General features: G+C 36.1%; 1 protein-coding gene across 1 annotated transcript; it reads left to right on the plus strand.

The window, feature by feature from the left end:
* Window positions 1-5,250: 5,250 nt before the first annotated feature.
* Window positions 5,251-10,437, plus strand: LOC107728159 (uncharacterized). The gene is made up of 7 exons (XM_016538251.1): window positions 5,251-5,472; window positions 6,957-7,071; window positions 7,228-7,403; window positions 7,538-7,683; window positions 7,801-7,951; window positions 8,257-8,369; window positions 9,177-10,437. The coding sequence occupies exons 1-7, from the start codon at window positions 5,409-5,411 to the stop codon at window positions 10,056-10,058; spliced, it is 1,647 nt and encodes a 548-aa protein (XP_016393737.1). The 5' UTR covers window positions 5,251-5,408; the 3' UTR covers window positions 10,059-10,437.
* Window positions 10,438-13,401: the final 2,964 nt, after the last annotated feature.

Below are 13,401 nucleotides of genomic sequence, written 5' to 3' on the forward strand. Positions count from 1 at the left end.
TTCATATATATATATATATATATATATATATATTCAATATAACTTTATGTATCCATATATTTTTGTTTTGTAAAGGTATCCTTTATTGTGTACATAATTTGTACATGTTCCCATGTAAATGTGAATGTATGTACACACATATACACACAGTCGCCAAATGAGTTACCCAGGTACCCTGAAAAGAGGGCTAAGATGCTGCGTCTCATTGCCATGTCTCAGGCTTGCCTGTGCATCTCAAGAAGAGTACAAAAGAGTTGATTAGGTGCCCTTTTATACTCACAGGCGCTCTACTTGTGACGTCATTGACTGCTGTCTACTAATGAATATTGGTCATGTGTTTACACGTGCTTCAAACACCGGTCACAGTAATAGCATTCCCCATAGCGTCAACACCAAGGCACAGCATCTTGTTACCCTTCTCATGGAGCCTGGTTTGCATACGCAGCCTAAGACATAACAATACTTGAAGTGCACAAAGAACAACTAACGCTAGCTGAAAAACAATAATACAGCAATTTCTGCTGTACTTTAAAATAATACAAGTATAATTAATATGTTATTTTGTGTCAAAAAATAAACTGAAAAACATTACAGCAGTCTAGATTGAGCTGATTATACTGTACACAATCATAAAAAAGTTTTAGCTATAGTGAAAAACACCAAATCTTCAAAACACAACAAACAGCCAATAAGAATGAGACTCTATTGTCCTTGAAAATTTTGACAATTTTTATTTCTATTCCTTGTTTTTTTTTTTTTTTTTTTAAAGCAGCAGTGAAACAAAGAAAACACCATGAAACTAGTCTGAAAGCACCAGCATGTTTGACCAAATATAACTATGAAACCCTGTGATGAGCAACATTCAAATACACTTCCTTGTGTAACACAGCAAAACATGTTGACATTATGAAATAAAAATCCCCAAATAATGTCATTTTTGTCAAAAAAAAAAAAAGAGAATATTTTGCAAGTTAAAGGTTTATTAGTCTTAGATAACCTGTTCACATGGTTTGTTTTAATTAATTTTTTTAAGTATTTGACAGAATATAGGCCCTTACATGTACCATGCTGCATTAAAAAACGGTGCCATTTTATTTTTGTGTGGTTTTCACACCGCGAGATTGGGTTAGTTGTCGGTGCTGTGTATTTTCTGTTTGGTTTGACTACAAGAAGAGGGGTCAGAGATCTTCCAGATAGCCATGGCAACATCTGCACCTCATGTTTTAGCAAATTATATCTGGGTCAGTCAGTGTTCTAGTAACAGAACACTGATTTTCTAGAGTTAAACTTCAGCTTCATTCAGTAAACCTTCTCAGAGAGGACATGTGATGATTTGAACTCTCGAGGGATATCTGATGTAGTATGCATGTGCATTTTGAGTCTAAATATAGACACATGCCCTAGATATTGTGGATACTCATTATGTGATTCATTCTGAGTTTGACCTATTTACATATATACAACACAAAGTAAAACCCATCATTTTCAAATCATTAAAATGATTTTAATTTGAAAAATGCTGGCTGAGCATGCATGAGCCGACTATTGCTATTTATGGTTTTGCTTGGTGAGATGATTCTGTTTGATAAAAATGCACAGTGGCTATAATAAGATCATACTTACATGAAAAAATCATTTAGAAACAGGCCTGTCATATTTCTAGCAGCAAAATAGCTTTTCCTCCAAAGCAGACTTGTTGAGTGAATTTTGTGTCAAGTTTCATGTGATTCAGCTTTAGATCAGGTATGTGAAAATCCTTTTATAAGAAATCTGTTCTCGGACTGGCCTTTCTCAAAGGGAACTGATTCTAGATGATCAGTTTCAATATAAATGTGCTCTCCAGGCCTGGTTGAGCGTGTGGGTATGAGCTGCATTGATTACCACAAGGCTTTTTCAGTTCTTTAACTAATGGGAAAGTGAAACATGCAGACTGAGTGAGTCAGATTTACAGTTTTCTTATGCAAAAGGTCCTTCTCTGCTGAAAAAAATTATGATTTAGACATCATTTATAACAGAATAACGAATAGAAGTTAATACAACAATATTTTTAATTTGCTTTTTAATATACTTTGCATTACATTATGCTTTGATTTAAAAACATTGGCACAACTATATTTTTATTTACTTTTAAATGTTTTATTAATTTATACTTCAATTTAAAACAATTATATAAAAGCATGAATGGAAGTTAATGCAAGCATATTTTCTATTTGTGTGTATATACAGTAGTCAACATTTGAAGTGGATCAAAACCTTTCATCAAAGTTGTCCTAAAACCAAAATGCGTTCTTGTCTTAGGACAACTTTGATTAACTTTTTTGATCCACTTCAAATGTTGACTACTAAATGTACTGTATATAAAGTAAAGGTATGTAATGCCACTGTAAACTTACATCATTTACAGGAGGGATATACTTTAAAATAACTATTTGTATCATTACATGACACATACATCTTTAAATAATATATCCATCACATTGAATGTTTAACTTCTTTTTGTATTTTGGCCCAGTTCACACTAATGTAGCTGTAAAAATAGTTGCCTGCTGAAATTGAAATATGCATCTTCATGACTAGACAGACACAGGTGAGTTTCTCTTTATTATAACGTTACACGTTAGGTTTCTCTATAGATGTGAATCACTCAACCGGAGGTAATCCTGTCAGATCATCCATGCTTTGAGCTAGCGTGTAGGGTCGGTCAATCTGGTTTCGTCCGTTAAAGTTAAGCTTTTCAAATAACAGTCGCGATCCCGGACAGCGAGTGACTTTACATATGCAAGTAAAATCGGATTTTCTCCAGCCATTGTTAAAAAAATAACAAAAACAAGCTAACAAACTTCATAGTTAACGTTAGTGAAGCGGTCAGGGGAATCTTTCTGCCTCCACCTAAGCTCCGCCCACAGAAAAGGTCACAATGTTTACTAACAGAAAAAGGGTATATAGAGGGTGCAACAGGATAAGAAATCTTTGAAAGACTTCCACATTTACGCTCAGTTTCCAAACAGTTCAAATGACAAATAAATGCATACTCTGAAATCGCTCCACAAGACGTGTGATTATATTAGGCTATTGGATGCTCGAAATTGTAAGTTAAGTTAATCGCCTTTCTAATCTAATGCGCTGCTGCACTGTAATACACACAAATTACAGACAGTAGCTCGTACATCACGCACAGATCGCACACACATAGAATAATTCAGCGCGGAAATGTATTGTCAACACTGTTCTGTGATTTCTCAGTAAAATAGCTTAGAAACTGAAAAGTTCAAGCATATATTTCTTGAACGTTGAGTTCCCACTTTAAGTGAACCTTAGTTCCCAGGTCATCTACAAGATCGATTAAAATGCTGATAAATTCAAGAAAAGATGAGACATAAACACATGAAAGCATTATTGAAATGTTAAAAAATAATAATAAAATAAATAAAACACGTTTATTCTGTGGCACCTAAAAATATAATTTGGCGCCTACATTTTTTTCTTATAGGAGCCAATGGCTACTTACTCGACTTTTTTGTTTGGAGCCCAGCTTTTATAGAAGCAATAGCCATGTGGGCAGCGCTGTGTCATATGCCATAGCTGTGCACAAGGTGTTTGTCACAGCTCCAGACTTATTTGTTCATTAATGACGTCATCAGCGTCTGACTAGACGCTAAATCAGAAAAAAATCAGACGAAAAATCAGAAGTCGTTCAACCCCTAGCATGCACACACATGCATGTGGTCACATGCTGATATGCAAGCATAAAATACTTGCAGTTCAGTACTGAGAAACACAAGTTTTATAGCTTAGCAAATGTGTTAATCACAAACAGTAATAACTCAATGAGCCTTTACTAACAAAAATTCCTTTGTAAATACCAAGAACAAACATGATAACTCTGGTACTCTCCCTAATTAATGTGTGCACTGGTATTTCCCTTTACATTGGGAAAAATTTACATGTATTTATAGGTTCACACATTTATATTGTAGATGTTTTATATTCTATGTTTACACGTGTTCACGTACACGGCTACAGTTTGCACTTGATGGTACATTTATAACCACAAGAGATCTCTAAACCTGTGTTTTCCCTGATGTAGGCTTTAACAGTACTTGATGATGATGAAGATGGCGAGGTGGAGTTCACTTCATTACCGTTATGGCAGGAGTATTGTGTTCATGTGAAAGTGGAGATGGCATCTAATGATGGGAGCAACACCTCATTACCACACTGCATATATCCATCAGCAGGTACTATACAGTAGATCACATGGACACCATTTAAATAACTAATAATCATCTCATTTTTCCAGAGGTCTCTCAAATAGAAGAACGTTCTGATGCTGTTTTTATATAATGCCAACAAAATATTAAAAATGAATCTGTATTTATTTAATAAGCATTATGTAGCACAAAATAAACCCTTCAGGGTGATTCAAGACCCTTCAGCTTCGTGTTTGTGTTTGGGTTTATTGGGTATGGTTGTTGGGTTTATTATTGCCTATGTATGTTCCTAAAATGATTTCTATGTGAAATTTAAATCACTTTCTCTTGTATGTCAGATATGTCCCTGTTGATCTTCATAGCCGTTATTGATGTAGTTGGAGTCATGTCCTTCTTCATGTTCGCAGTCTGTTTCTTCCTGAGGCGTCCTGGTAAAATGCCTGCTGTTCTGGTGAGTCAGCTTAGGGATTTTAAAATGAATGCAGTTTTTTTCAAAACCAAAAGTGTTAGAGCAAGCCAATTTCATGTGGTCACGTGCTGATATGCAAGCATAACATACTTGCAGTTCAGTACTGAGAAACACAAGTTTTATATCTTAGCAAATGTGTTAATCACAAACAGTAATAACTCAATGAGCCTTTACTAACAAAATTTCCTTTGTAAATACCAAGAACAAACATGATAACTCTGGTACTCTCCCTAATTAATGTGTGCACTGGTATTTCCCTTTACATTGGGAAAAAATTACATGTATTTATAGGTTCACACATTTATATTGTAGATGTTTTATGTTCTATGTTTACATGTGTTCACGTACACGGCTACAGTTTGCACTTGATGGTACATTTATAACCACAAGAGAGAGAGAGAAAAAAAACATGTTGCTTTCACAGAGTGGGGGAAATATCTGTCATCACGGAAGACTGACTAAAGCAAAACAGAGAGGGAGGAAGTTCACAGTGCAAATACATAGAGAACCAGTCAACTGCTCAACCTCACATTCACATGAGAGCAAGAGAGAGAGAGAGAGGGGTGCGGACGGAACTGAGCAGTAACTGAACATTGAGCTGGCTCTGTTAGAAGAGTTATTTAGTTATCAGGAACACTGCATGCATGTTTTTATGCATGTGTTTGTGTGTGGAGCTGGACTGGAATTAGGATTTTTAATATTGGGTATGATGCTCAACTGACATAAATATGGATTGGACTTCATGGATTTATTTTTTGGTCACGTTAATAATCATCCCAGTTTACATAGCAGGTAAGATTTATTTATTTATTTATAATGTAATTTTTTTTTTTAAAGCTAATTATTCATTTAGCTAGGTTATATATATTATATAAGCACGTGGTTATATATATTATATGTGTGTGTGTGACAATAATGTATTTTAATTGATAATAATATAAATTAATTATATAAAATATTATTTGTACATTTGTACATTAAATATTCATACAAATAATATCCACAATACTGAAAATGCAAAATAAATATAAAGTGCATGTGGGCGCTTGACTTGAAGTCCCCAGTTTCGGTCACAGCGATGACGTGAGTGATGTAAATTCCTTGCCAAATTCGGACACCCCCGCAGTAACCTTGAAACCTCTCAAAATGGATATATAGCAAAGACAATCTGTATTTATTTTTTTACAATTTACAATTTATTTAACTCTTTATTTGACAAGGATATTGATTATAAACACTGACTCTAGTGAATATCCGTCAGGTTCCTCAGGTGTTAAAACCAACCTTTATTCCTTCATTGTTAAAACCACCATAGAAAAGATAGTTAGAGAAAACAGAAATGTGTGTAATTGGATTTGTTGCTCAACCCCCAACTAAATAACCCCGGGCTTCGCTAATACATTGTATTGTACAGCATTGTGTAAGTTCTTTTGGGGAAAATTTGGGTAGGTGGTTTGCTTAATAAAGCAGACATCCATTTAAGTAAAATGAGTAAAGAGAAGGTGTTGTCATGTCACCTACATCTGGAAAGTACAGCTGATCATGATTTGTTCACAATAAATACAATACCTCAAGTGTGAGACTTCAGCTTTGACTGGAACAAGTGCAAATAAACCACTATTCAGACCAGATGGTGGATCAGCACCTAGAGAGGACCTCTACAGCCCTGAAAGACAGCGGAGACCAGGACAACTAGATGAGCCCCAGATACAGATCCGCTGTAAAGACCTTGTCTCAGACGACCACCGGGACAAGACCACAGGAACCAGATGATTCCTCTGCACAATGTGACTTTGCTAGCCTGAAATTGAACTGCTGGTTTTGTCTGGTCAGAGGAGCACTGGCCCCCGACTGAGCCTGGTTTCTCCCGAGGTTTTTTCTCCATTCTGTCACCGATGGAGTTTTGGTTCCTTGCCGCTGTCGCCTCTGGCTTGCTTAGTTGGGGACACTTCATTTCCAGCGATATTGTTGACTTGATTGCAAATGATTGCAAAGATACTATTTAAACTGAACTGATGATGACATCACTGAATTCAATGATGAACTGTCTTTAACTGAAAAATTAGTGTTTACTATTGTCATTTTGCATCATTGACACACAATTTTCCTAATTAATGCTGTTCAGTTGCTTTGACACAATCTGTATTGTTAAAAGCGCTATATAAATAAAGGTGACTTGACTTGACTTGACTTCTCTATTGAGAAGAGATGAGCATTGATTCAAAGTATGGGGAAGGGTGAGGATAATTCTGATAATGTTTCTCTTTTGTTCACAGGTGAGCAGCTGGAATTAAATGTGACATTAGACGTATGGGAGGGAAATGTAACTGTGCTCTGGGATCCCCCTAAAGGAGCCCCCGTATATGCCCTTTATCAAGTAAACACAGCACTGTAAGCAGAAATGTTGTCCTACTATCCATCAACCAGTATAATACAATATATATAGTATTGTATTCACAGTTGCCAAAATATTATTTTAGTCCTTTTCTTTGCTTGAGCAAATGTTACAATACTCCAAAGCTAATATACTTGTCTTTGCTTTGATAGAGATAAAGGTCCTGATGCTAAGTGGGACATTGTGCCAGAGTGTAACATGATAACAGAAACTAGATGTGAACTTGGGAACTTTATATACAAACCTACAATGAAATTAAAGATCGGACTGTTTGAAGGAAATTATAACTTGTCCTGGTCAGCAGCAAGACGAATTCATTTATTGGACAGTAAGTATTTGCAGGACCACTATTTACCAAAAAAAGTGTAATAAATACAACTACCACATTCTTATAAAGAACATCAGAGTTTACTGTCTACAAGTTGCACAATTGGTAATGGTGATCTTCCTTCCATGTTTTAGGCAAATTGTTGGCTCCAGAGTTTGACCTGTCTTCCTCCCCTAATACGGTGAAAGTTAAGATTTACAGAAAGCCTTTTCTCAATGATCTTTTTGAATATGGCCCAAGTTACTCTGCCATTCTGTATCCAAAAGGACAGGAGAGTGAGGTTGGTTTTTTAGTGGACTAGCCCAAATTGTTTTTGTTGAAAAAGTTACAATAAATGAAATTGCTTATTATATTGCATGCCGTTGAGATCTCTAAACCTGTGTTTTCCCTGATGTAGCCTTTAACAGTACTTGATGATGATGAAGATGGCGAGGTGGAGTTCACTTCATTACCGTTATGGCAGGAGTATTGTGTTCATGTGAAAGTGGAGATGGCATCTAATGATGGGAGCAACACCTCATTACCACACTGCATATATCCATCAGCAGGTACTATACAGTAGATCACATGGACACCATTTAAATAACTAATAATCATCTCATTTTTTCAGAGGTCTCTCAAATAGAAGAAGAATCTGATGCTGTTTTTATATAATGCCAACAAAATATTAAAAATGAATCTGTATTTATTTAATAAGCATTATGTAGCACAAAATAAACCCTTCAGGGTGATTCAAGACCCTTCAGCTTTGTGTTTGTGTTTATTGGGTATGGTTGTTGGGTTTATTATTGCCTATGTATGTTCCTAAAATTATTTCTATGTGAAATTTAAATAACTTTCTCTTGTTTGTCAGATATGTCCCTGTTGATCTTCATAGCCGTTATTGGTGTAGTTGGTGTCATGTCCTTCTTCATGTTCGCAGTCTGTTTCTTCCTGAGGCGTCCTGGTAAAATGCCTGCTGTTCTGGTGAGTCAGCTTGAGGATTTTAAAATAAATGCAGTTTTTTTCAAAACCAAAAGTGTTAGAGCAAGCCAATTTCAGGGTCTTAAAAAAGGAATAAATTCTAAGAAGAAAAGCTCAGTACTGACGCCTGTCATAAGTGTTGGTTCTCCTTTTGAGGAACAGTAGCAGAAAAGGGAAATGCTGGGGATTTTTCATGACTTGCGTATGTATCATCTCAGTGATGTTTGGTTCTAAATGATAAGACAATTCCATTTTGTGGTTGTCATATCAATAAATACATTATATACGTATATACCTGTATGTGTATGCATATTTTTAAATGTTTTTGAAAAAAAGTGCTTACCAAGGTTGCATTTATTTGATAAAAAATGCAGTAAAAACAACAATATTGTGAAATATATATATATATATATATATATATATCTATGAATATATTTTAAAATATAATTTATTTCTGTAATGACAAAGCTGAATTTTAAGAAGCCATTACTACTGTCTTCAGTGATCACGTGATTCACGTGATCCTTCAGAAATAATTTTAATATTCTGATTTGATGCTCAAGAAACATTTCATTATTAGTTATTATTAGTGTTATAAACAGTTTTGCTCGTAAATATTTTTGTGGAAACAATGCTACATTATTTTATTTTATTTTATTTTATTTTTTTATTTAATTATTTTATTCAGGATTCTTTAATGAATGCATCCCGCTGAATAATAATAATTTCTTACACACAGATACAAAAAAAAAAAACTTACTGACCCCAAACATTTAATTTATTTTATTATTTAATTTGTATTTCCATCAGAAATCCGCTGTGAATGGATGGAACCCTATGAATGTAGGATTGATCCAAGTGGAAACAGTCACTGACAAAGGATGGCTAGTGACTAACAACAAAAAGGCGGAAAAGAGTAAAACATGTGATGAGAACAAGGACCTTCTGGAGGAGGAAAAAGAGAGAAGAGAGAGTACAGACAGCGGCGTGAGTGTCGGCCAGCAGCATTCGGTTAAGAACCGAAGCACAGATGAACATATGGTACAGGAAGACAGCGGCTGTGGCAGTCTGACAGACACTGAGGACAGTCTCAGCAGTGGAAGAAGAAGCCTGGAAGAGCGCCCTTTCCTAGATGGAGGAGTAAATAGCAGCAACGAAAGTGAAAGAAACGAGGACAGTGGCTTGGGAATGGGAAACCAGGATGTGTCTGACAATCTCAAGGGGGCAGAGGGTGACCTCCTGTCTGAGATAGTAGTAGTTGGGGATGGATATCGTAGTCAGAGTCCTTCAGCGGATGCTGAAAGTGAGGCAACCATCCCATGTGACGTTGAAGCTAACATGGCCAGCCCTAGCAGTGGCTATCGGTCTGGTCATGTGACGTGCTTGTGTTCTGATGTTGAGACTTGCATGTGGTGCAAAACCAGGAAGCTCGTAACAGACAGTGATTCATTGTCTCATGAGCAAACCAGCTGTACATTCACAACCGATAATGACAATGACAGACCAAGCTATTTGAAAAAATCTCCCTTACAGTCCGTGAATGTATCAGGATTGGGAGATTTGTCCTCCCAATCAGACGAGAACTGCAATGAGTCGTCACTTTTTATCACCTGTCCACTACTTCTACAAGAACCTTGCCAGCTGGACACTTTGCCTCTTAAATTAGGAGACGTAGAACTGACATTCACGTGAGATGTGAGACTTTTTCATGAATGGGTAAAAGCACTGAACAAAGCGTATCTGCTTCTCCTCATGCTGTTTGCTCCAGCAGACGTTTATTTCTCGATTAGAGCAGCAGCAGAGAGATGCTACGTGTGGCTGTGTCACTGATACTGGGCCGTCAGATGAGGGACTGTCCCTCTGTGACTTCCTGTACGCATCGGGTCATCATTTTGCCAATATGCTGACCAGAGAGGAGACATTCAAGCTTCTACTTGAGTGATCAAGAGTGAGATACTATCAGAATATGATGACGATGACACTGAGACATTACTAATTCTCAGTATCTAATCTCATGTATCTCACCCACCATTGAGACAGTGACTCGATTATGTTACACTCTCAAAAAAAAGGGGGTAGTTTTGGCAGCAATGCTACAGAAAAACCATTTTTGGTTCCCCAAATAACCTTTCAGTAATCAGTTCTTAAAGGGGTCATATGATGCGATTTAAATTTTTCCTTTCTCTTTGGAGTGTTACAAGCTCTTGGTGCATAAAGAATATCTGTAAAGTTGCAAAGACTAAAGTCTCAAATCCAAAGAGATATTCTTTATTAAAGTTAACAGTCAGCCACACCTACCTAAAACGGCTCATTCTAACACGCCCCCACATATCTACGTCACAATGTGGGAAGATTTGCATAACACCGCCCAAATGTGCACGCAAAGAAAGAAGGCATGGTTTCAGGAACAGCAGTAGTGTTGATAAAGCCATGTCAGGGAGACGGTGTGTGTTTCAGTGCGAAAGCAATAATGTACAGTATGTGGAAAACAATGTGTTTTTTTTAACCTTAAACCGCATAAACACATTTCATTACACCAAATACACAAAATACTGTTCTTTTTAGCAGCATCATATGACCCCTTTAAAATAACCATTTTTTCTTACACTCTTAAAAATAAAGTTTCTTTATTGGCATTGATGGTTCCAAGAAGAACCTTTAATATCCATGGAACCTTTCCACTGCACAAAAGGTTCTTTATAGTGAAAAAAGGTTATTTGTTATTTAAAAATAAAGTATACTGTTGTTCTTCTAAGAACTGTTCGCTGAAAGGTTTGTTGGGGAACCAAAATGATTCTTCTATGACAGGGGTGCCCAACCCTGCTCCTGGCAATCGACTGTCCTGCAAAGTTCAGCTCCAACCCTAATCAAACACACCTGAAGCAACTAATTAGGGTCTTCAGGATCACTTAAAAATTAAAGGCAGGTGTCTTTGATTAGAGTTGGAGCTAAACTTTGCAGGACAGTCGATCGCCAGGAGCAGGGTTGGGCACCCCTGTTCTATGACATCACTGCAAAAACACCCTTTTGGAACCTTAATGTTTTAGAGTGTCGTGTGAAGAACATTTTAAATGTCTAAATATGTTTTTTTTCCACTATAAAAACCTTTTGTGCAATGGTAAGGTTTTGTGGATGCTAAAGGTTCTTCATAGAACCATCAATGGCAATAAAGAACCTGTACATACACATACATTGTATGTATTTAAATTGTATATATGCACTGACATGTGTATATGCTGAATATTGAGTTGTGTTAAATGTGATGGAATGATGGAAAAAGTGTTAATAATAATAAAAATAACTAGATTTTGACATTTTATTTGAAAAAGTGCATTCCTATGCAGAACTCACCAACATGGTGATAAGGCTGGTTGCAAGGGTGTTGCTATGTGGTTACTTTGGTGTTTTAGCAATTTGCTTAAGTCAAAAGTGCCTAAGCAAGCACCAGTAATTGATTGATTTTTTTTTTTAAATTTACACATGTGGCAGACACTTTTATCCAAAGTGACTTGCATTACATTCAAGGTACACATTTTACACAAATTGTTGCTTTCCCTGGGATTCGAACCCATGACCTTGGTGTTGCTAACACCATGCTACTGTTTGGGGGGGACAATAGCTGTATTTTTCTTTTTGTTCACTTTAGTGTCATTTCAAGTGGTCAAACAAGACATAAATAAAATGAAACTACAGATCAAATGCTTTTCTCCGAAAAGTCAAAATGTGGCCCAAATGTGAAACCTGTGATTCTGCATATCGCCAGCAAGAACGTACACAAATCATGAGGCAAGAAAATACCGTATGAAATTCCAATTTAATAATAAATATACAAATACTAATGACACAGGAAAAACCAACACTTCCTCTAGTAGAAACCCACGAAAACCCGTGATTGTTTGCATATTAAAATGACAGGATATGCTTGTGATTTCCTCTAACAGAATATGAGATGGATTTCACAGCTAATGCAAACCCTGTGTAACACTTCTGTAAAAAAAAAAAAAAATCTAACTACGAATGAAAATAAGTTCTGGAGAATCCATGAGCAATTTACCCTGGTAAAGTCCTGGATATAAACACATCTTCCAAAGCAAGAACAAAACAAGAGATCTTGTGCAAGCCCATTACTCAATGATTCCATACAGTCACTGTGCTATATGGTGAAACAGATTGAGAAAGCGAGTGAGAATTAGAGAGCAAACTCAGCCACAATCAATGACCTCCATCTTCAGATAGGGAAGGAAACAAACAGTACTCTTCCCACATCAGATTCAACACACTGTGACAGAAGCTTAAAAGGCTCTATACATAATACATTTGGAAACATGTTGATTTGGAGACAGAAGGTCATGGCGATTCCACATTGAGAATTGTACATGCTTCAGAAATCAATCTTGGCACTGTAGTAATTATCAGATTTTTTTTTCTCTCAAAGAAAGACCTCAATCTGATATGGACTGCAATACAGCATGAGGATTGATTTGAATACTTGCTTTCTCCGAAAAGTCTTGTGTGTAAAGTCATTTGTAGAATGGCAGGTACCTTTGCTTCTCATCTCAATAGCAAATTGATTGCTCAAAGAAACCACACAACTGATACAGAACAGAACAACATATATACCCACCTAACAATTCATCATTAAATCTCACAAGCTCAATTCTGAAAGTGTCAGGCTGATGCATAGCGAAAACGGTTCACTTTCTGTACTACAGACTACACTGCACTGAATCACTAAACAGGTGGTAAATAATATGTTCCTTTGTATGGAAAAGTCTCAAATACCTGGTGAAAGTTATACTTTTTATAACATGTTGTTTCAAATTTTAAATAATTGTTTATTTATATTGCCATTGTACTAAAGACAGTTAAATCTGGAAAAGATTCAGTTTAAATTAAGTTGACGATATTAAGTTGATCTTTTTTCTAACTACTATAAGATGCATAAGCATGAGAAGAAACATTTTCAGGTCAGTTCAGATGTAACAGCTTGTTTTCCTGCTTGATATTGAAAATTGCTTTTTATCTTTTACCTTAT

This window comes from Sinocyclocheilus rhinocerous, unplaced genomic scaffold, assembly GCF_001515625.1.
Source record: "Sinocyclocheilus rhinocerous isolate Xijiao unplaced genomic scaffold, SAMN03320098_v1.1 scaffold2834, whole genome shotgun sequence".
Lineage (NCBI taxonomy): Eukaryota > Metazoa > Chordata > Actinopteri > Cypriniformes > Cyprinidae > Sinocyclocheilus > Sinocyclocheilus rhinocerous.

What these genes read in the sequence shown, in the direction of transcription:
- LOC107728159 (XM_016538251.1), top strand. Translation starts at nt 5,409, where the DNA reads ATGGATTGGACTTCATGGATTTATTTTTTGGTCACGTTAATAATCATC. An exon ending in TATCAAGTAAACACAGCACT is followed by an intron (nt 7,072 to 7,227) that starts GTAAGCAGAAAT and finishes TTGCTTTGATAG; the next exon opens with AGATAAAGGTCCTGATGCTA. An exon ending in ACGAATTCATTTATTGGACA is followed by an intron (nt 7,404 to 7,537) that starts GTAAGTATTTGC and finishes TCCATGTTTTAG; the next exon opens with GCAAATTGTTGGCTCCAGAG.